Source organism: Trichomonas vaginalis, chromosome V, assembly GCF_026262505.1.
Source record: "Trichomonas vaginalis G3 chromosome V, whole genome shotgun sequence".
NCBI classification, from domain to species: domain Eukaryota; phylum Parabasalia; order Trichomonadida; family Trichomonadidae; genus Trichomonas; species Trichomonas vaginalis.
Genome location: NC_067207.1, coordinates 13,792,264 through 13,811,889, shown reverse-complemented (window position 1 = coordinate 13,811,889; position 19,626 = coordinate 13,792,264). Strand labels below are relative to the sequence as shown.

Genomic DNA, 19,626 nt, shown 5'->3' with positions numbered 1-19,626 from the left:
AAAAATGTTCCTTGACAAAATAAAACCAACTACAGAAATAAACGACGCAAGACTGAAAGATTGGGTAGAAGCTTTCCATTCACAAAAGATATAGTTGGTAACATGGAAAGAAAACCAGAATGGCTACAAAAACATATATTTGGAAACGAGCATATTCCATATGGACAGGCACTGTTTGAAGAGCTTGAACCAGAAAACTCAGGAAAGAGTCATGCAAACAATACGCAAAGACTCAAATACAGACTATGACAAACTCTTCTAGGATATAGGTTACCTGAGATGGGCGACCAGAGCCAAAAGGCAAAAAGGACATGGGAAATTTGCAACATACTAGATGAACATAATGCAAAGATGCAACAAACTTCAAGCAGAGGGCAATGAAGGAAAAAGAAGAGTTAAAAACTCAGTCAGGAAGAAAGTAAAGCTTGGTCCACGTGGGTTCTATTATGACATATAAATCCAACTATTCTATATTTTTACTCATATGAAATGTACGCCGCTCAGAATATAACGCCAACAGTTTTGGATGCTATGAATGGAAATGTTTCCGAATGGTATAACGAATGCGACAATGCCATTAGAAGGTCAGAAATAGTTCCTGGAACTTACGAATATACAACTGCTGTTTCTTATGGAAACGTAGGTGAGTTTGGAGAAGGTTCTTCAACAACAGTAGATATTGCTTGCGACAGGTTTCATATATTTCTATTGACAACTCTTTCTTATACGTGGAACAAGACATTGAAATAAAACCTTCTGCCAAGTTGTCTGACAAGAAAGGTTGCAATGGAATTTTCTATGTCGGATACCAATATGCTCCAGAAGTTTTCATGGGATATAAGATATATTCTAACTCTGACTTAGTTCAAACAGTAACCTGGGCAAACTATGAATGGTTCGCTTTGAGAAACTCAGTACAACCACAAGCTAGAGAACAAACAGACCAGTATGCAACTATTGAGAAAATAAGAAGACTTGACCCTAACGTTCCAGGAGTTTATGTTAACCTTTCTGGACAAACTGCAGCAGCAGTAACCAAAGTAAAACTGAAACTTAGAGTTCCTTTGTCATCTTTCCTCATCTTCAGGTTTTTAAGATACTTGCCAAACTGGGCAGGAAAAATTTCTATCGAACTTACTCCAAGCAAAAATAACTTAGTCATTGCACCAACACAAGACCCATTCACTCTTACAGACGTAAAGGGAGCAAATCAAACGTCATTCGCCGAATTTTGCAAAGACAAAGTTGACTTAGACTTTGGTTTCTCAAACCTCAACACTGAAGTAAACTACTACTTCAATGCTGCTGGAACTGCTTGGGACCCAGTTAAGTTCACATGCGAAAAGTTTGAATGCAAGAGAATAGAAAGCAGACTTGCAGTCTATATGTTTGGACCCAGATATTTCAAATGCTTTAGCTGCCAAATATATTGCAGTTCCACTTATGTTCCCTATACACCAAATATCTGTCAAAGACTTTGCAGGTGAAGTTGGAAACCAAAGTGCTGACCCAGGTGCAAGAACAGATATTGCCTTAACAACTGCAATGAAACATGCAGATACTATGTTTGTACTGTTCAGACGAACTATAAATGACTATTCTTGCTTCTACAACCCTGGTATTAAATACCATATAAACATAGATGGCAAATACTATCCAAGAGAAGAATATTCTACAGTTGAGGATATGAGGTCATACAACTTGACATTAGATGCTATGAACTTTAACAACAACTTCACAACAACCATTAACCCTGAAATGCAAAGTTCTATTATGCCATATGTGAAAGTATGGACTCATACAGGAGCTCAAAACACTCAATATACAAATGGAGACCGTTCAAACTTTTGGCTTGGCATTCCATTTGCTGACTCAGAAGACTTTATGGGTGGTATTTCAACTGTTGGTACAGTTCAAATACAATATACTGGTGACAGAGACGGTCAAATGAATTGAAAGCAAGAAGTTTACAAAACCAATAGCACTTTTCACGGAAGATGCTCTTTTGAAAATTCGTTCGATGAAACCTGCTGGGGCTCCTCAGATTGGTATAACGACAGCTTCCATCGAGCAGATTTTGGCAGCAGGTCAGTAAGTTGTTCTTGAACTGACTTCTCTCCGTCAAATATTGACAGTACGCCAGTTTTGACATAAAATTGTATTATAAACTTACCTTTAGAAATATCGGTCAGTTTTGTTGTTATATTTTTGTCTGCTTCAAGAACTTTCACCATCTCGGTTATACCAACTTTCTTTGCTTTATGAAAATATTTTGGTTCAGCAAAGACTGCTATTCTATAACATTTTCCATTGTTTGTATAAAGAACTACTCTGTCAATGAACTTGTATTGTTTGTGTGTGTAAACTTTGTTTTGCTTCAATTCGAAGAGATACTCAAATACGTCCATCTTTTTATTCTAAGTAAAATGTCATTTCCGAAAAATAGAAGCGTAAGTGTTTCAAAAGGTTTAATGGCGGTGGCAGATGTGAAGTTAAATTCACCAACTCAAACAAACAGTCAAAGTGTTGTTGTCAATGTCAAAGAAAGAGATGTTGAAGTGGGGAAACCATACGAAGACGAAAATGGTATAACAATAGTTCCTGTAAAAGAACAACCAACATATCCTGAAGTTAGCAGAGACTTAAGTTCTGTTGCAGATATTCGAAACGACTACCAACAACTTAAAGACAAACTTAAAACTCAGGAGAAGATTTGTCAGGCTTTGGGTATAATGTTAAACTTGGTTGAGCACAACCCTGTAAAAGTGAACTCATATGTCATTGCACCTCATGAAGTTTTGAAAGAACTATTGAAACTTTTGACAGAGGCAGACGATATAAACATCAAAGAAATAGAGCCTGACATTGCTTGCTGTGGTGTTTCATATAATGTCATTGACAAGATATACGTTATGAAAGGAGGTGAAACGTTGAACTTAAAATATAGTTTCCCAGACGTCATAAAAATATTTGACGACCACAACATTTCATTAAAGTTTGTTTGCTAAGTAAATGGCAGAAGACATAGTGGTTTATACTATTACGACTAAAAACCTGAGTCATATAATTCTATAACAACAAACTTACAAAGTCCTCAAGGACGGTATTGTAAACTAACTTTAAACACAATGACGACTAAAGCCTGTTTTGCTCTTTTGACACCAGAAGACTTTGTTGTTGTGAATGGTAAAAATACTTCTTTGAAGATACTTACTCAGATATACCACCAACAGGTTTTGTTGACTTATTTAATACTTTAAGGACGGATGTAACATGTGCTGCAACTAGAGCAGGTTTCATTATGTTTGGATGTCCGACTGAGTTTACTATAAACGATATGAGCTATAATACAAAACTTATATCTGGTTTTTACTACCAACAGTTTCCTATAACAGGAAAAGGTGTCATACAAGGAATGTCTGTTCCATTGACTTTAAGTACACCTATTTTATATATTGTTTCAAACTTAGGTTCAAAGTGCTATTCGAATGTCGACAGAAACTACTATGACCAAAAAATACTCATGCGTATAAACAACACTTTCTCTGCTGGTTTGCCTATTGTTCATTCGAATGCAGAGTTTTCAGCTTTAGTAAACTCAAACACTTTAGCAAACATAAACTTAACCTTAGTCGACGCAAACTTTGTTCCTGTAAAACTTTTATGTCCTATGTATTTGTCAATGACGGCAGAAAGTTTCGAATTGGAAGATGCAACTGGTGAAAGTATTGTACTACAAGAACAACTTCAACAACAAATAGCTCAAGAACAACAAATGCAACAAATGGAACAAATGCAACAACAAAGTCAAGAATAAAAAAATTTTTTTTTTTATTTATAAAAATGTACAGAATAGACGTTTCAGATTTTTATGACTTCCAAGCCTTCAGAAATATGTGTCCATTTAGAGACTATAACAAAGCAGTCGAGAATTTGAAACGTTTAGTCATTTATGTTGACTCTGCCCCAGAATGTTATGTCATGAAAGAATGGGATGTTGTCTTTAACAAACCAAGAGCGACAATAGTTTCAGAACAAGAATGTAGACAAAAACTTAAGAAAATAAAAGTCGTACAAGTTGGCATGAAGATGTTAGATGCTTGGGATATCTTATTGTCAAAGTTAGAAGATTTTTCAGTTCGAGGTATAAAGTTCTATACACCATCTCCAAACTTCTATTCTATCTTCACTGGATATAAATACGAACAAGTAGAATGGAAAGAAAATGTTATAGAAGCTTGGTTAGACCATGTCAAAGAAATTATATGCAATGGAAACGAAAGAGTCTATGAGTATATCTTATGTTGGTTTGCAAACATCTTACAACATCCAAGTGCTAAAAATGAAACTGCTCTCATCATAATTGGAAAACAAGGAACTGGTAAGAACACTTTCTTTACAGATATTTTGTGCAAACTGTTAGAGGGCTATTCGAACCCTAATATGACAAACTTAGAAAATCTGCGGTAAATTTAACTCTTCAATAGAGAATATGAAACTTATAGTATGTAACGAACTTCAAAGTATAGATACAACAAAAGTTTTGAACTCAGATGCTTTGAAGAGTCTTATAACAGACAAAGTTGGAGTTGTTGAAAGAAATATAAAGACCAAAGAGTTTGTGAAAATGTTGCAAACTTCGTCATGGTTTCAAACAACGCTGTTCCGATGAAGTTAGAAAGTTCTGACAGAAGATATGTAGTTGTCAGAACGTCAGATTCTCATATGCAAGATACAGAATATTTTGACGACTTAGCAGAAACTTTGACACCTAACTTTTACAACCACTTGTTCTCATATTTCATGACATTAGATATTTCTAAGTTCAATCCAAGACAAATTCCACATACCGAAGAAAGACAAACATTGTTAGAAGCAAACAAGAGTGTATATGAACTGTTTATAGATGAGACTAACTTTGAGTGTTTAGATGAAAGGTCTTTGTACGACTCGTATAAACAGTATTGTCAAGAATATGGTTATATGGCAGCTTCTAAACGAACATTCTTGGCAAATGTCAAAAATCTTTTAGATGTTCAGAACGGCGTATATACAAAGAAAAATTTTTCTGAGTAAATTTAAAAAAAATATTTTTTTATCCGATAGAAAAGATGACGAAATATATTTCAGTCAACAAGTACATGACAGAAGTCAAAGAAGAACTAGACCCATTCATATATTTGAATGTTTACTTCTACCATTTTGAAAAGTCTACATTTGACAAAGTTTGGAACATCGAACCCGTTAAGTTTGCTATTGTGACTAAAAATGGTGCGAAATTTGAAGACTTAGACATAGAAGGTTTGTTAACAGTCAAGGAAAATTTTGACAGAAGGTTTTCAAACCTTAAAGAAGGCAAAGCATACAAACTTGTTATACCTTATGAACCAAAGAAAGCAGACGACTATGAATATTATGAGTCTAAGATAGTTGAAGTTCAAGGTAAATTAGGTAAAAAGATTTTAGAGTCTAAGCCAGTGTTTGCCCCTAAAGAGGAAGAGAACATTGACATTGACCCAGAAATGTTCTAAAAATAAAATTTTATTTTACATGTCAAATTTCTTCTTCTCTGGCTCTGGTTCAGGTTCTTTCTTCTCTTCTTCTACTTTCTTTTCTTTCTTTTCTCTCTTCTTCTTCTTTTCTGGTGGAGTTATGTCAAATTTCTCAGAACCATATTTATGTAAAAGTTCTTTGTCCTTTAATAGCTCTTCTATTCTGTTTTCTATTTCATCTTCAAGAACAGCGCATGTGTCTTCTTTGCATTCTAAGAACTTTTGTTGGACTTCATCTTTCCAATCGGCGTCATCTCTGTCAACAAGTCTGTCATTGACAAATTTTAAGACTGCTCTTTGTAATGTTTTATGGTTCTTGTCATATTCCCAGAAACAGAACTTTAGAACAAATTCACCTTTCTTGTTTACACTATGTAAGATTTTATGGTCGACAGATGTTTTGCTGTCAAAAAGCTTGTCTCGAATATAGATAGCGAAATCGCTAGACATTTTCTAAAAGATAAAAATTTTAATTTTTCTAAAAATATGTTAGAAAAAAAGTTTGCTGACATTGACAAGAAATTTGAGAATGTTTTAAACAAGAACAAGAGGAAGTTAGAAAATGCTCAGATAAAACCTATACATGACAAGTTCTTATTTGCTCAGAATGGTATAACAGGTCTAATTGCACCACCTGGGTCGGGTAAGACTTTCACTTATCTTAAAATGGCTGCACAACAACAAGAACTAGATGAGAAGAACCCATTCTATGAGTTAGTTGTCATTTGTAGTACTTCGGGTCAATTTGACCAAACCGTCAATTCGTTCAAAGATATTATAAAGAAGTCTAAGTTAGTATGTATAAAAGACTCTGAGTTGTTAGATTGGATAAAGAAGTACCAAAGAAGAGTTTTGAAGTACAATGCTATAAATGAGTATATAAATTCTAAGTTTAAAGACCCAAATGAGGAAATGCAGAGAATATAGAGAAGAAACACTTCAGAAACAAACAGAAAGAGATAGAATACATTTCGAAGAAATTGCAATCTTACGATTGGAAGACTTACCCTCATAGATGTCTTCTTATCTTAGATGACTTTGCTTCTCATCCTTTGTTAAAGAACAGAGAACAAGACATGTGTCGAATTCTCAGAAGCTCAGACACTTTAACATTTCAGTTGTCATTTGTGTACAGACAGCAAAGAGTTTAAGTAAGGATGTTAAAAGAATACTTACTGATATCATACTTTTCCCTGGATTGTCCGAAGACGATTTCATGGAACTTATGAAAGAGTCCATGGCAGGTAAGTTTGACAGACATGAACTATGGGAGAAGTACAAAGTCATACAAGACCCTCATACTTCTTTCAGAATTCACATCTACGCGAACAAAGTTCAAATTGTAAAAAGTCAAGCTTGAAAATAAAGAGTTTGAGTCTTAGTCTGTTGTGGTGCTGGGGCTGTCGGTTCTTCTGGCTTTGGAAGACATTCAGGAAGAGGAACGTCGGACATTCGTTTGTGTCTTAACCGTCTTTGTTCTGAAACAATATAATATTGTACTTATTCAGTACAATATTGTCTTGAAAAAGTACAACATTGTTCTGAAAAAGTACAACATTGTTCTGAAAAAGTACAACATTGTTCTGAAAAAGTTCAAGACTTGTTCTGAAAAAGTACAGCTGTACTCAAATTTGAGAGACATTGTACTGAATTTATACAACATTGTTCTGAAAAAGTACAATATTGTACTGAATTTATACAACATTGTCTTGAAAAAGTACAACATTGTTCTGAAAAAGTACAACATTGTTCTGAAAAAGTTCAAGACTTGTTCTGAAAAAGTACAGCTGTACTCAAATTTGAGAGACATTGTACTGAATTTATACAACATTGTTCTGAAAAAGTACAATATGTACTGAATTTATACAACATTGTCTTGAAAAAGTACAATATTGTACTGAATTTATACAACATTGTCTTGAAAAAGTACAATATTGTCTTGAAAAAGTACAATATTGTCTTGAAAAAGTACAACATTGTCTTGAAAAAGTACAACATTGTTCTGAAAAAGTACAACATTGTTCTGAAAAAGTTCAAGACTTGTTCTGAAAAAGTACAGCTGTACTCAAATTTGAGAGACATTGTACTGAATTTATACAACATTGTTCTGAAAAAGTACAATATTGTACTGAATTTATACAACATTGTCTTGAAAAAGTACAATATTGTACTGAATTTATACAACATTGTCTTGAAAAAGTACAATATTGTACTGACTCAGTATGGAGCTTGACCCCTTAGACGAAGCAATTTATCTAATTGAAATTAACGAGCTTGTTAAAGACTTCCTCAGGCAGAATGTAAAAGTCAAGCTTGAAAAATAAATGGTTCATTTACTCTGCTTGTTTGAAGTTGTCAAAATACTCTGTTATTTTTTCCTTCAGTAGCGGCAAATCTTCTTTGAAGGTAAGTATTGTACAACCTTTCATATCATAGTGTGTTTGAGGTAACGTATCTTGAACTATCTTGTTAACATCTTCATTTGGTGTCATTGAAATCGGTAAGTTTTCGCGATAGAACCAATTTCTGTCAGATTTGTAAATCTTAGCAAGGTCGTAAAAGCTTTTGTTGTTTCTTCTGACTAAATGCAACATAACCATATCTCTGTCTTCTTCATTTTCCATCTCTTCAGTGTAAATCATATACTTATAGTTCTTTTCCTTTCCTTTTGGTACCGAACGTGGTATTCTTTTCTGTATGTTTTTGTCTTTTGCTTCAAGCTTGTTTTCCATCTCTTCACGTTCTTGTCTATGAATTTCGTCAAGAAGTTTACAAACATACCATGAATAGCGAGCTGAAGCCCATTGTGCCACATTATTTACGAGAAGTCTATGTACATAATATCCTCTCAAACCAGGAGCCAAATTCTTGCGATTTTCGTACGGAATCTCTATCCTCGGTTTTTCGAGGGTAGCAATCTTATGCCATTTTACTCAGATTTTTGTGCTGAATTCAATAAAAATATATTTTAGGGTAGATGGTTAGATCTAACCTGTCTTCTACCCTCTTTTCTACCCCAGTTATTTTATAAGCGTTTTACATGGTAAACGTTATTTTTACATGTATTTTTCAGCAACTTCGTCAAATAATTTTATAGCTTTATCTATCTCATCTACTTCAAACGTTTCTTTACCTTTTATGGGAGCACCATACATTTTCTCAAACTTTTCAAGTAGTTCTGTTTCAGCAGCTCTCATATCGTTAACTAACACAACCTTGACTCTATTGACTGTACTGTCATATCTTAGAGTTATATTATATGTCCTTCCTATCTTATATCTTTTTGTGTTGAAGTCCTTCGGTTTCTGAACGATGTAAAGTAAGCCTTCCACTGCAACGTTCTGAGTCGAATAAACCATATGTTATGAAGTTATATCCAACAACTGGGTCAATCCATAACAAAACTATTGGTATAAGACTTTTGTCTATAAGATATGCTGTAGTTCCATAGAATCTTACCGATATCATAAGCTCAGGATTTCTTGTCAAAATTTTCTGAGTAGAAGCAATTCTAACCCAGTCTTTGCTTTCTTTCCAGATGGAGAATAAAATGTCTGACAAAGAATATTTGTTGTATTTCTTTGAGTATCTTACGTTTAAATCACCTATTCTAACCACTTTGGTGTCATTGTCTATCTTTCCAACTGTTTCAAACTCATTGTTTGACATTTCTTTCTTTAAGTCAGCATAGTCGTTTCTCATACGTTCTATCTCTTTGACGGAGTAGTTATATTTCCTCATTGCTGCTTTACATTTAGAACATTGTGGGTTCATTTTTGCGTTATATTCTGAAATCTTACCTGCTAGTATGACTAAGGCGTCAATGGTTTTCTTTAACTCAAAAGTTGCGGGTCTTATTTGTTCATTCCATATCTTACCTCTTCTATCTTTATCTCTTATCTGCCATACACATTTTGCAACTAACGAAACAAAGTTGTCGTAGGTCTTAAACTCCCCAGATTTGTATATGTCAGAGATGTTCTTATATACCATGTCGCAATCTTTGTCCATGACTTTGTGGTTGCAATGAAATCCAAGAAACTCATAGTTAACCTTACGTATGAACTTCTTTATTTCTACTGAGTCAGTTGCTTTGACTTCTATTTCATCGAATTCTGGAATAGTGAGTTTTTGTTGTTGGATTTCAGGCAATTTGGGTAAATGGTCAATAATATCCTGCATTTCATAAAGATACTGTTCATTTGTTTCATCTTTCGCACTAACAGTCTAAATTACTTGTTAAAAGTTCTTGCTTTATCTTCTGGATTTCTGTTTCGAAAGTATATGAAGAAGGAATGAAGCTTTTCATCTCTACTAACATTGAAGTTGGGTTCATGACTAACGAGTTTGGTGCTGTTGTTGCTAACATGTTCTTACAATAAAAATAAAAAAATATTTTTTTAAAAAAACCAACTTTATTTTTTATTTCGGGAAAACTCATGACAAATTCAAGAGGGTAGAAAAGAGGTTAGAAAAGAGGTTATATCTAACCTTCTACCCTAAAATATATTTTTGCCGAATTCATGAGTTTTGGTTGAAAGAATACGGTGGAGCCAAAAGTGGCTCGACCTCAAAACAAGCATTTTCTGTATAAAATTCATGAAAATTCAAGAGGGTAGAAAAGAGGTTAGAAAAGAGGTTATATCTAACCTTCTACCCTAAAATATATTTTTCAATACTTTTTCAGCACAAAACATATACGATGAAATCTATCTCCTGTGTTGTTGTCTAAATGTCATGTTGTCACACTTTTTCAGAGAAGTTAAAATGACCGAGGGACCGAGGGACCTGGTGACGTAGTGACACCTAAAACCATCTAACCTAAACATCTCATTTTTCAATACTTTTTCAGCACTTTTCCGTAGTTGTATATGAAAGACAATTCGAGATAAAAGTCATAGTACAATGGTATTATATGCTGCACACCGTTTGTTGTGAACCAGACTTGAAAGTCAGAGAAACTGTTACTAGGTGGTTCGTAGAATTTAGAAGCAAAGTCATAAAAGTCCTTACCGATACAAAGAAAACTGTTGTTGCTTGAACTGAAACTTGCATGACACATAACATTTTGAGGGTCAAACACGTTTCTATAAACTGTCAAATCTGTTGGTGGGCGTATAAATTTAAACGGACCGTCAGGTGGCAATGGTTCGTTCTGGTTTAGTAACCGAAGAAATTGTGCCCAAGAACGTTTGTCTACTTCCCAAAATAAAAACTGTGTACTTCTTCGAGGGTTATTTTCAATCCTTTGAAATGAAACGGTTGAGTTCATCTTGTCATATTCTAGTTTTAGATAGTATGTTCCATTTAGTAAAGAGTCGTATTTTTCTTGCAATTCCCAATAATATTTGTTCATTTGAGTTTGAAAGTCATTTAGAGTCTTCTCAAGGTTTTCGTCTGAACGAACTGTAAAGATTCTCATTTCGTCAAATTTGTCTATTAGACCATCAGAATCTTCATACTGCCCATGAAAATATACTGCGAACATAAAAGCGTTAGTTCTTTTTGAAAACAAAACTCTTCTAAATCCTATTGCCTTTGCATCTGAAGGACTTTGAAGCCAACGAATTGGAAAGTCAAACCTGTAAGTACGGGATGAAATTTCTTCATCTGATATAGTCCTACCGGCGTTTGTAAAGATATAGTCTAACGGTTTTGTATCTGCTACTTTTGTTCTTTGTTTTTCAACCTGAAACATTTAATATATGTAAAAATATACTGTTTTAAAATGGTATGCCATATAGCTTCTTGAATTTGTTAAGACGTATTTGAACGCGTTTTCCATCTGTATCTCTAGTGTTTACATAAGCATAGCCTGCCTTAGTAAAACATACTTGTAATTTCCTATAGTTTACGCCGGTATAAAAGTAGAAAGAGTCTTGTTCTTCGCTATAGTAGTAAAACTCAAACGTATGCTCGCCATAGTCTGTAATTTCAATTGCTTCATCTTCTAGTTCGTCGACAAATTCGAATACAATATCTGCAAATTTGCTTTTGTTCTTATTGTTTTCAGAACGAGTGACCCAACGTAAGTTTTCAAGTCTATTGTCGTTTCTTATATGGTTTATATGGTCTACAAAAGGTAAATTGTTAGGATTCGGTATAAAATGAGTTGCAATGACAATATGTTTAAAATAGTTTTTTCCACTCATCTTCATCCTAGCATATCCGTTATTTTGCTCCCATTCGCTTAAAACTCTTTTTGTCTCTTTTTTTCTGACTTCAAATGACTCACAACAGTGAATTTCATATTTCTCATCTAACAAACAAGTTTCCCAACGGTCTTCTCCAACAAACTCAGCGTACATTTCAAATAAAATAAAAATATATATTTTTGAAAAAATACTGTTTTCCTTTTACTTAACATAACCACCAGCTACCAAAAGTCTTTGACGCCAACCCATACCAGCTAATGAAGGTTGACTTTTAGTATTGAAACTAACCTTTGGTTTTGGTTTATCTTCAGTTTTTGGCTCACCTTCTTCTATCGGTTTTTCGTCACTTTTTGGTTCACCTGACTTTACTTCACTTGCAGGTATGGTTGTGTCGTCAACATCTTCATAAATATCATATGCCATTTGTTTTTGTTTTCCTTTCAACTTTTTGTGTTTGTTGTAAAGTTTAGAATATTTCGACTCTAAGTCAATGAGATGTTCTATAATGAACTGTTGGTCAGTGAAGAATACCTTCCATCTGTTGTCTCGAAAGCTCCTTCAGACTTCAATATTTTATTTGTGAGAGTCTGTTTCTTTTTTGAGATACTAGCCGTTCCATTTCTATGAAAAGTGACTTTATAGTTAGGGTTTGTATTTCCAGACCTGGCACTTTCTATTATTGAATTTTTCTCTTCATCTGTAAGTTCTTTGACAGGTTTTGACAATGGTTCTGAACTTTTTGTTTGTGGTGTCAAATCTACCGTTTCCACTTCTTCGGTCATTTCATCTCAGTAAAAAATTTTAGTTTGTTTGTTTTCAACTGGTTGTTTAGGTTTTTTAAGTCGGTCTAAAACTTCCTGAGGTATAGGAAGAACTTGACAAACACGTGGTTGTGTAACTGCTGGAAGTCGACAAATCCATCTTGAGCCCATTTGTCTCAAAGCTATATTGTTCATTTCATCTCAGTAAAAAAATTTACATTCCCCACGTTTGAGGTGGTTGCGGTTGGTTGTTGTTTACCCATTGTTGTGCATGGTTATATCCTCTGTTAAAGAATCTTTCACCTTGGTCCATATAGTGCCCTGCTTGGTTATAGTAGTCATTTGCTTTGTTATAGTAGTTTCCTGCTTGTCTTCCTACATTGTCCATCCATCCTTGAACTTTTCCTCTTGTTTCAGGATTTGGAATAAGATTTGCTGCATCTCGTGCTACCTCCCAACCTTTCTGTACAGTTTGTATAATAGGTTGTGCTTTCTCTTTCAGTATACCTAATGTACTCAAAATCTTCCTTCCAATTCCAAATGCACCTCTGGCTATTGTTCCCACTGCGGGCAAAAATCTGGATGCAACTCCTGCTAATGCGCCAAATAAACCCATTTCTTACAGGGTAAAAATGACGAATTCAAACAAGGACCCGTATGTTTCTAAGGCAACAAAGAAAGCACTCATGGTAAAAATCTTTAGTTCAACACCAAATGCTTGGTTTATGGATATCTTGGAAAACATTCCGAGGTATAGAGAAGATGGACCACCATACTGGCTAATATTTGTCGGTCAAAACACAAGATACTGTGAAGCCATACCATTACAGTCCAAAAATATTTTAGATGTGAAAACTGCTTTGACAATATTCGTTGACAAATACCATCCAACAAAACTGACATCTGACTGTGAACGTTCTTTCAAATCAGACGATATTAAAAACTATCTGCGTTCAAAAATGTAAACCAATATTTCATTGTCGACCAAAACCATTCTGCTCTTGGTGTCATTGACAGTTGTATAAAAATCTTAAGAGACTTAAATCAACCACAAGGTGGTGAGGTAGATGAAATGTCATATGACGACAAGTACAGACACTTCTCCATGGCAAAGATGAGACAAGTTTTAAATATTTACAATAACCGTAAACAAAAAGGTTTGGGAAACCACTCCCCCGAAGAAATGAAAAACAACCCCGACTTAGAGAAAGACTATATATTTAATAGTTTAGTCAAAAGAGACAAACAAGAAAGAATGCCAGGCTTCAAACTTCAGAAAGGTGACAAAGTAAAAATAGAAATACCTAAACGCGACCCATATGAAAATACTATTGACTATGACAACAATGGGAACTCGACAGGTACTCACGTTCGTGTTCGTAAAATAGAAGAAAGTATACAAGAGAATATTATGAAGTTTTAGGCAAACATGGCAAAATGTACAGACTGCAAGCAGAAGATAAAACTACTATTGTCAGACCTCGTTTCAAACTTGTTAAGGTTCAAGGTGGTATACTTTCAAAGACAGTTCCTAACAAATATAAGACAACTCCTGACGAATATGCTAAAGAAGTTGAAAATGACGACTAAGCAATTCTATACCATGCGTAAACTGTCATGTAAGGTGGCATGTAGTCTTTACTCTGTCCCGTTGTTTGTGTATATCCTGAAACGAAATGTGTATGGTTTCCTTCTCCCTGAGTGTCATCCCAGTAACAATTTATAGCAAACTTAACGTCGTCTTTAACATCATATCCTTTACCTTTTGTCATTCCTGACCAATCCCAATATCTATGCTTATGCCAACCTGCTTGAGATGTACTTAAATCTATGTAGTGACTGTGTGCAGGTAAGTTTTCACCTGAAATCGTTTTACTTCCACCTGTTTCCTTTGAAGAGTTTGCACAATACAAAAACCTGTCGACTATTTGTTCCCATGCACCAACACCAAACGTTACTTGAGGACCTCTTGCTTCCATAGATGTATAAATAGAACCTACTGGGTTCATTAAATCAAACATATGAGATATTATAGGATTGTCTCTTTTGAACTTAAAATATAGTGCAACTATTTCAGGTTTCTTCTGGTTTGTGTTAGAATATTTTTTATAATATAATCTTATGTTTTCAGGGTAGGTAAAGTCTTGACTATAATATTTATTTCTGTCATCTTCATAATAGTATACTATTCTCGTTTTTTCTATTGCATTATATCTTTTATATCTATAAAAATCTAAATATAATGTTAGCTTTTGTTCATCTACATGTGGTGTTCTAACGTCATCTCCATAGTCATAATAGTATGGTGCTGGAGCTGGGTCAGGCAATGTCATATCTGTCATTTCATAAACTCTTAAATATTTCTTTTGTTCGTCTCCATAGAAGTTTAAGTAGCAGTTGTTGTCTAATGGAACTTTAACTTGTGTACCATCACTCTTTTTATAGCTTACATACATTTCATTGTTATTTTTCGGAATGAGTTTATACCGTGTACCATTTTCTAAGGACTGTACAAACTCCCATCTAAAATATTTGTTTTCTTCATAGACAGAAAAGTCACCAACCATAGTTTCAATATTTTTTGTTCCAACTAAACTTTGGTATATTTCATTGACATATGTTTTATCTGCTTTCTTTTCAAGGCTAACGTTTAAGTCTGTTATTTCAGAAGATGTATGTGTATGTCCAACGTCACTTTTCCTGTTTAAGGTTTCTTGTAAGTTTGTAATATTGCCAATGGTATGTGTATGTCCAACGTCACTTTTCCTGTTTAAGGTTTCTTGTAAGTTTGTAATATTTGCAATGGTATGTGTATGAGTCTTTTTAGAATATTCTTTGTCAGCTCTTGTCACTTCACTTGACATTTTATTGTCAACATATGTTTTATCTGCTAGTTCAGGATGAGTATGTTCTTTCGTTGCATATGTTGCATCTGCTCTGTCATGTTCTTCTTGAACTTTTTCAATGACATACTCTTTGTCAGCTTTGTTGTCAACATCTGCTTTCAAAAGAAGTTCTTTTATAGGCTTCTCGTTTAAAGTTCCTTTTGTTGGATTTATACAGACAGTATGGTTCTTACTGTCTTGAAATAGAAACTCGTCTGTCATTGGGTTTTGTCAGTTTTAAGTTTCCTTCTTTCAATGACTCAGATATCTTAGAATAGTTTGAAAAGTTTGTTGTGTTCTTATTTAGAGCTTGCAAAATGAGTTGTCGGTTGTGTTTTATTTCTCTCATAGACGCTGTTTCTTTCGACATTTTTATTCTAGATAAAATATGCTTTCAATAGAAAAAGAAAATTCAAGAGTTGCTACAACTAAACCATTAGATGAACTTTTTACGAATGTCGGTCAAAAGTTTGAGACAGAGACCGTAAAGCATGAAGGCTATCGTTTTGACTACCCGTTAAGATGGTTAAGAGACCCATCCGTCACAAAAGCTGTTGGCTTTCGTAGAATGAAGTTCATTTCAGAAGCCATACATGGTTTCCCATTTACGGTCGCTTTTGAAATTCGATACTATAACAAAGAAACGTACGTATGAGAAATTTGAACAGGGAAAACTTTTACAAGTGAATTTGCTTGTAAACTTAGAAACAACTCTTCAAGCTTTTCAAGAAAAAATAAACGATATCTATCTCGAATATGCAAAACAGTACAACATTGACGAAGGAGAGTACCATCTCGATATTATATATGACAGGAAAAATGCAACTGTTAAAATCAATAGAATAGAAGACCTTGGAGAAGACGTTTATATTTCTACAAAATATAACAACTTGGCATGGTATAGATTTTGAGGATGTTAAATCAGCCTGCAGAATATCCAGTACACCCGAACTTTTATGAAGTCGAAAACCCTAATGGAACATATGAAAATGTTTTCGACTCAGATGCTATTATAGTTCATGCTTCATTTTCTGGCGCCCAAAACTCTTTTTTATGCTTGGCAAATGACTTTTACGAAAAACCTACAAAGCTATATGAACCACCGAGTGGAAGTATTTCAGACTTTCAAGTATGGTTTACTACAGATGGAAGAAAGAGAATAATTCCATTATACCACGCGTTTTACTTAGAACTTAGTTTCATATACAACTACTATCGAACGGTAAAAATATAATTTTTTAATACGGTTGAGGTGTTGGATTTGTTGCCAACTAGACTGTGGTGCAGGTTCAGGCTGTTGTATAACAGGAGCTTGTTCTTCTGGTTCAGGGTCTTTAGGTATAATACCAACAAACTGACCTACCCTTTTACCAATATTTTTGACACACCGTTCCAAATTCCTCTTCCTACGGTTTTTATTCCATTCCATATACCTCTTCCAACATTTTTTCCTATCTTACTGAAGAAACCCATTTTACTATATGTAAAAATCTAATGTCCACCTAGTCTCTTACGTTTCCTTCTGAGTTCCATAGCATTCTTTAACTGGAGCTCATACATTCTATTTCTCCTCTGGTAGAAAACATACTCTGGGTCAACTCCTGTGTTCGCGTCATCTGCATAGAGTTGTTTATATCCCACTTCGGGGTTTGTATAAAACTCTTTCCATCTCATATTTGCATACCATGGTGGTAAGCCTAACGCAGCGTCATTTGACATGGCAGTTTGCATTTGTACATCTGTTGGCACTTGACCATAGTTTGCCATTGCAGTTTGTATTCTAACTTCATTTGGAATATTCTCTGGGTTTGGTTGTCCAGGTTGCTGTGCATTCGCTAAGTTCTGTGCGTCCATTTAATATTAGATAAAAATATCTCTTACGAGTACATATGCTGAACATTTGCAGGCATTGGTTCATCTTCATATTCTCTATATCTTTCTGCCACGTCAAATAAGTAAATGACACAATGGAAAAAACCTAAAACAAGTAGTCCTATTTCAAACCACATTTACTTACTAGTAAAATTTCTTTGTTATGACACTTTCTCCAGTTTATAGGACCTCTCTCATATTCTATCTTATCGTATCTAAACTCATAGTCATGTATGTCCTCTAACCATCTCATGACACTTTCCAAACCACTTTTATCGGATGTAAAGTAAAAGCATGGATGGTTATGTAAAACGTCTAAAGTTTCTAAAGAGTCTCTCAAAGTCCAGTCTACTTGGTATTGAAAATCCCATGTGTTATAGAACGGCGGGTCCACTATAAAGAAAACATTTTCCTTGTCTTTATATTTTTCATACAACTCTGTCCAATGACATCTCACAAACTCTATACCCTCAATATATTTTTCTATGTTCTCTTTGAAAACATTTGTATAGTTAAGATATAAAACTTTTGACATAAGTGTTTCAATGTCATGAACTCTTATAGCACCACTATATAATAGTCTAGCAGATATACTATCCCAGTCAATATACTCTGCCTTTTCAAAACCTCTCTGACAGTATTTTTCTTATCTAATGGTATACGTTCCATCTTACCTATAGGTATCTTTTCTTTTAACTCTTTCAATATTTTGTTTGTGTCTGGTATATGTTTGAGACGGTTCATATAGTTGTCGAAGTCATTGCATATAATCTTTGAGTCAGGAAATATTGTATGGCACAAATGAGATATATAGAAACTTCCACCGAACAAGTCTACAAATGTTAGACCATTCGGTAGTTTCTTAAGTTCTCTCAATAGAATATCTTTACATCTACTCTTATTTCCAAAGAAGGGTAACGGTGGTTTTGTAAAATTCATTTTATATATATAATAAAAATGTTTTTTCCTGAAAAGTGACAGAAAAGTGACGGGGGGCTAGAGGGCACGAAGTGCCTGGAAGCCCCACTACCTTTTTTTTTTTTTTTTTTTTTTTTTTTTAAATATAAAACAATTTTTAATAATAAATATAGATATTTATTTTGTAGCCATTAAAATTTCTCGGCTATCTAATAAAATTTTGTGAGAACGTAATCTTTTCAAATTTAGTATCAATCTTTGGTCTTTTATTGTTCTCTCATATGTTGCTTCTGAAGGTGAAGCGGAGATAACACGAAGGGCGATATCTGCAAAGATTGATACATTGCCATCTCTATGAGAGATTTCTTCCCAACCGTATTCTTGACGTTCTTGAATCATATCATCAGAGAAGATATCATTATCACTATTAATATACGTGTTAAATAGTGTAATAATATCTGTTATTGTTTGACCCGGAATACGAAATTGTTCCAAAATACTTTTGAGATACTGCCTAGCTGCAACAAAATGGTTAACCGGCTGATTTGAACTAGATGTTACATCTGCGAGATCAAGCATAGGAGGGTCAATTGTAGCAGTTACCTGACGAATTGATCCCTCCTCAACCATATCAAGAGAAACTTCAGTCGAACCTTCTTCAAAGATAGAGTCCATATAGATAGATTGAATGTCTTCTACTGGATTAACGAAAGTTACGTTTGTAATATCAAATGAATTAATTGCCGGAGATTCGTTGATCTGCGCTCCGTGGACGAATTTTTGGTTGAAATAATACCTACCTTTCGGTGTAAAAGCGAAGGCTAAGCACCAAAGACCTCCAAAGTCCGATCCAAGGGTATAGTTCAACAACGATCTTGAAAGGATTCCAGCAAAAGGATTGTTGTTGCTGCTGGAAAGGTATTGGAGTGCTTCAATACCCTTGCAAAGCCATACGTAGCAATCAGATATCTTGGTTTTATCTGATTCGAACGTGGAAATAAGCTTCTTGAGAATTGCCAAGCAGTCTCTTAAGAACTTGATGTTTTCAATATCAATACGCGTATATCTTGAAATTTTGTCTTGATACTTGATAATAAACATACAAATATTATAATCATAGATCCACCTGGTGGATACATGCTTTGGACAGAGAGCTCCGATGTCTTCAACATGGATTCTACAAAGAGCTGATATTTCGTGGATATGTTTCACAATTGCTCCTAATGCTACGTCTTTTGTTGTCATATATTGATAACAATTATGAATCCTGTGGCATAAACACGGGATAAACAAGATTTTGAATAACCTTGGGTCATTTGAGTTGTAGAACGATTGATTCCATCCTTTCTGAAAACATTTCAATTGCGCTTTATTGCCATCGCAAACTACACTGCTGATCTTAACATCTCTAATGAAGATTCTGTTAAATCCTTGAGTAAGCGAGTGGATATAATCTTCAGATGTTCCACCATTCATTTGGATT

General features: G+C 34.4%; 8 protein-coding genes and 7 pseudogenes across 15 annotated transcripts, besides 1 other annotated feature; 5 read left to right on the top strand and 10 right to left on the bottom strand.

The window, feature by feature from the left end:
• Window positions 1–543: 543 nt before the first annotated feature.
• Window positions 544–15,293: a mobile genetic element.
• TVAGG3_0332080 lies at window positions 3,982–5,076 on the top strand (annotated as a pseudogene). The gene has a single exon. A coding segment is annotated over exon 1 (1,095 nt).
• TVAGG3_0332070 (protein of unknown function, DUF4108 family) lies at window positions 5,112–5,410 on the top strand (the record flags this gene model as incomplete). The annotated part of the gene is made up of 1 exon (XM_051230479.1): window positions 5,112–5,410. A coding segment is annotated over one exon (299 nt), but the record flags the coding sequence as incomplete, so codon positions are not given.
• TVAGG3_0332060 (uncharacterized protein) lies at window positions 5,547–6,002 on the bottom strand (the record flags this gene model as incomplete). Its single annotated transcript, XM_051230478.1, has 1 exon — window positions 5,547–6,002. The coding sequence occupies one exon, from the start codon at window positions 6,000–6,002 to the stop codon at window positions 5,547–5,549; it is 456 nt and encodes a 151-aa protein (XP_051100208.1).
• TVAGG3_0332050 lies at window positions 6,039–6,611 on the top strand (annotated as a pseudogene). The gene has a single exon. A coding segment is annotated over exon 1 (573 nt).
• Window positions 7,886–8,284, bottom strand: TVAGG3_0332040 (uncharacterized protein; the record flags this gene model as incomplete). Its single annotated transcript, XM_051230477.1, has 1 exon — window positions 7,886–8,284. The coding sequence occupies one exon, from the start codon at window positions 8,282–8,284 to the stop codon at window positions 7,886–7,888; it is 399 nt and encodes a 132-aa protein (XP_051100207.1).
• On the bottom strand, window positions 8,718–9,921 carry TVAGG3_0332030 (annotated as a pseudogene). The gene has a single exon. A coding segment is annotated over exon 1 (1,204 nt).
• Window positions 10,390–11,250, bottom strand: TVAGG3_0332020 (uncharacterized protein; the record flags this gene model as incomplete). Its single annotated transcript, XM_051230476.1, has 1 exon — window positions 10,390–11,250. One exon carries the CDS (start codon window positions 11,248–11,250, stop codon window positions 10,390–10,392), a length of 861 nt encoding a protein of 286 aa, XP_051100206.1.
• On the bottom strand, window positions 11,276–11,860 carry TVAGG3_0332010 (HNH endonuclease family; the record flags this gene model as incomplete). The annotated part of the gene is made up of 1 exon (XM_051230475.1): window positions 11,276–11,860. One exon carries the CDS (start codon window positions 11,858–11,860, stop codon window positions 11,276–11,278), a length of 585 nt encoding a protein of 194 aa, XP_051100205.1.
• TVAGG3_0332000 lies at window positions 11,909–12,489 on the bottom strand (annotated as a pseudogene). The gene has a single exon. A coding segment is annotated over exon 1 (581 nt).
• On the bottom strand, window positions 12,683–13,084 carry TVAGG3_0331990 (uncharacterized protein; the record flags this gene model as incomplete). Its single annotated transcript, XM_051230474.1, has 1 exon — window positions 12,683–13,084. The coding sequence occupies one exon, from the start codon at window positions 13,082–13,084 to the stop codon at window positions 12,683–12,685; it is 402 nt and encodes a 133-aa protein (XP_051100204.1).
• On the top strand, window positions 13,194–14,058 carry TVAGG3_0331980 (annotated as a pseudogene). Its single transcript has one exon. A coding segment is annotated over exon 1 (865 nt).
• Window positions 15,294–15,741: 448 nt separating the features above from the next.
• Window positions 15,742–16,239, top strand: TVAGG3_0331960 (annotated as a pseudogene). The gene has a single exon. A coding segment is annotated over exon 1 (498 nt).
• A 605-nt stretch (window positions 16,240–16,844) lies between these two features.
• On the bottom strand, window positions 16,845–17,207 carry TVAGG3_0331950 (uncharacterized protein; the record flags this gene model as incomplete). Its single annotated transcript, XM_051230473.1, has 1 exon — window positions 16,845–17,207. The coding sequence occupies one exon, from the start codon at window positions 17,205–17,207 to the stop codon at window positions 16,845–16,847; it is 363 nt and encodes a 120-aa protein (XP_051100203.1).
• A 139-nt stretch (window positions 17,208–17,346) lies between these two features.
• Window positions 17,347–17,969, bottom strand: TVAGG3_0331940 (annotated as a pseudogene). The gene has a single exon. A coding segment is annotated over exon 1 (623 nt).
• Window positions 17,970–18,320: 351 nt separating this feature from the next.
• Window positions 18,321–19,388, bottom strand: TVAGG3_0331930 (ribonuclease H-like family; the record flags this gene model as incomplete). Its single annotated transcript, XM_051230472.1, has 1 exon — window positions 18,321–19,388. One exon carries the CDS (start codon window positions 19,386–19,388, stop codon window positions 18,321–18,323), a length of 1,068 nt encoding a protein of 355 aa, XP_051100202.1.
• Between the last annotated feature and the right edge of the window lie 238 nt (window positions 19,389–19,626).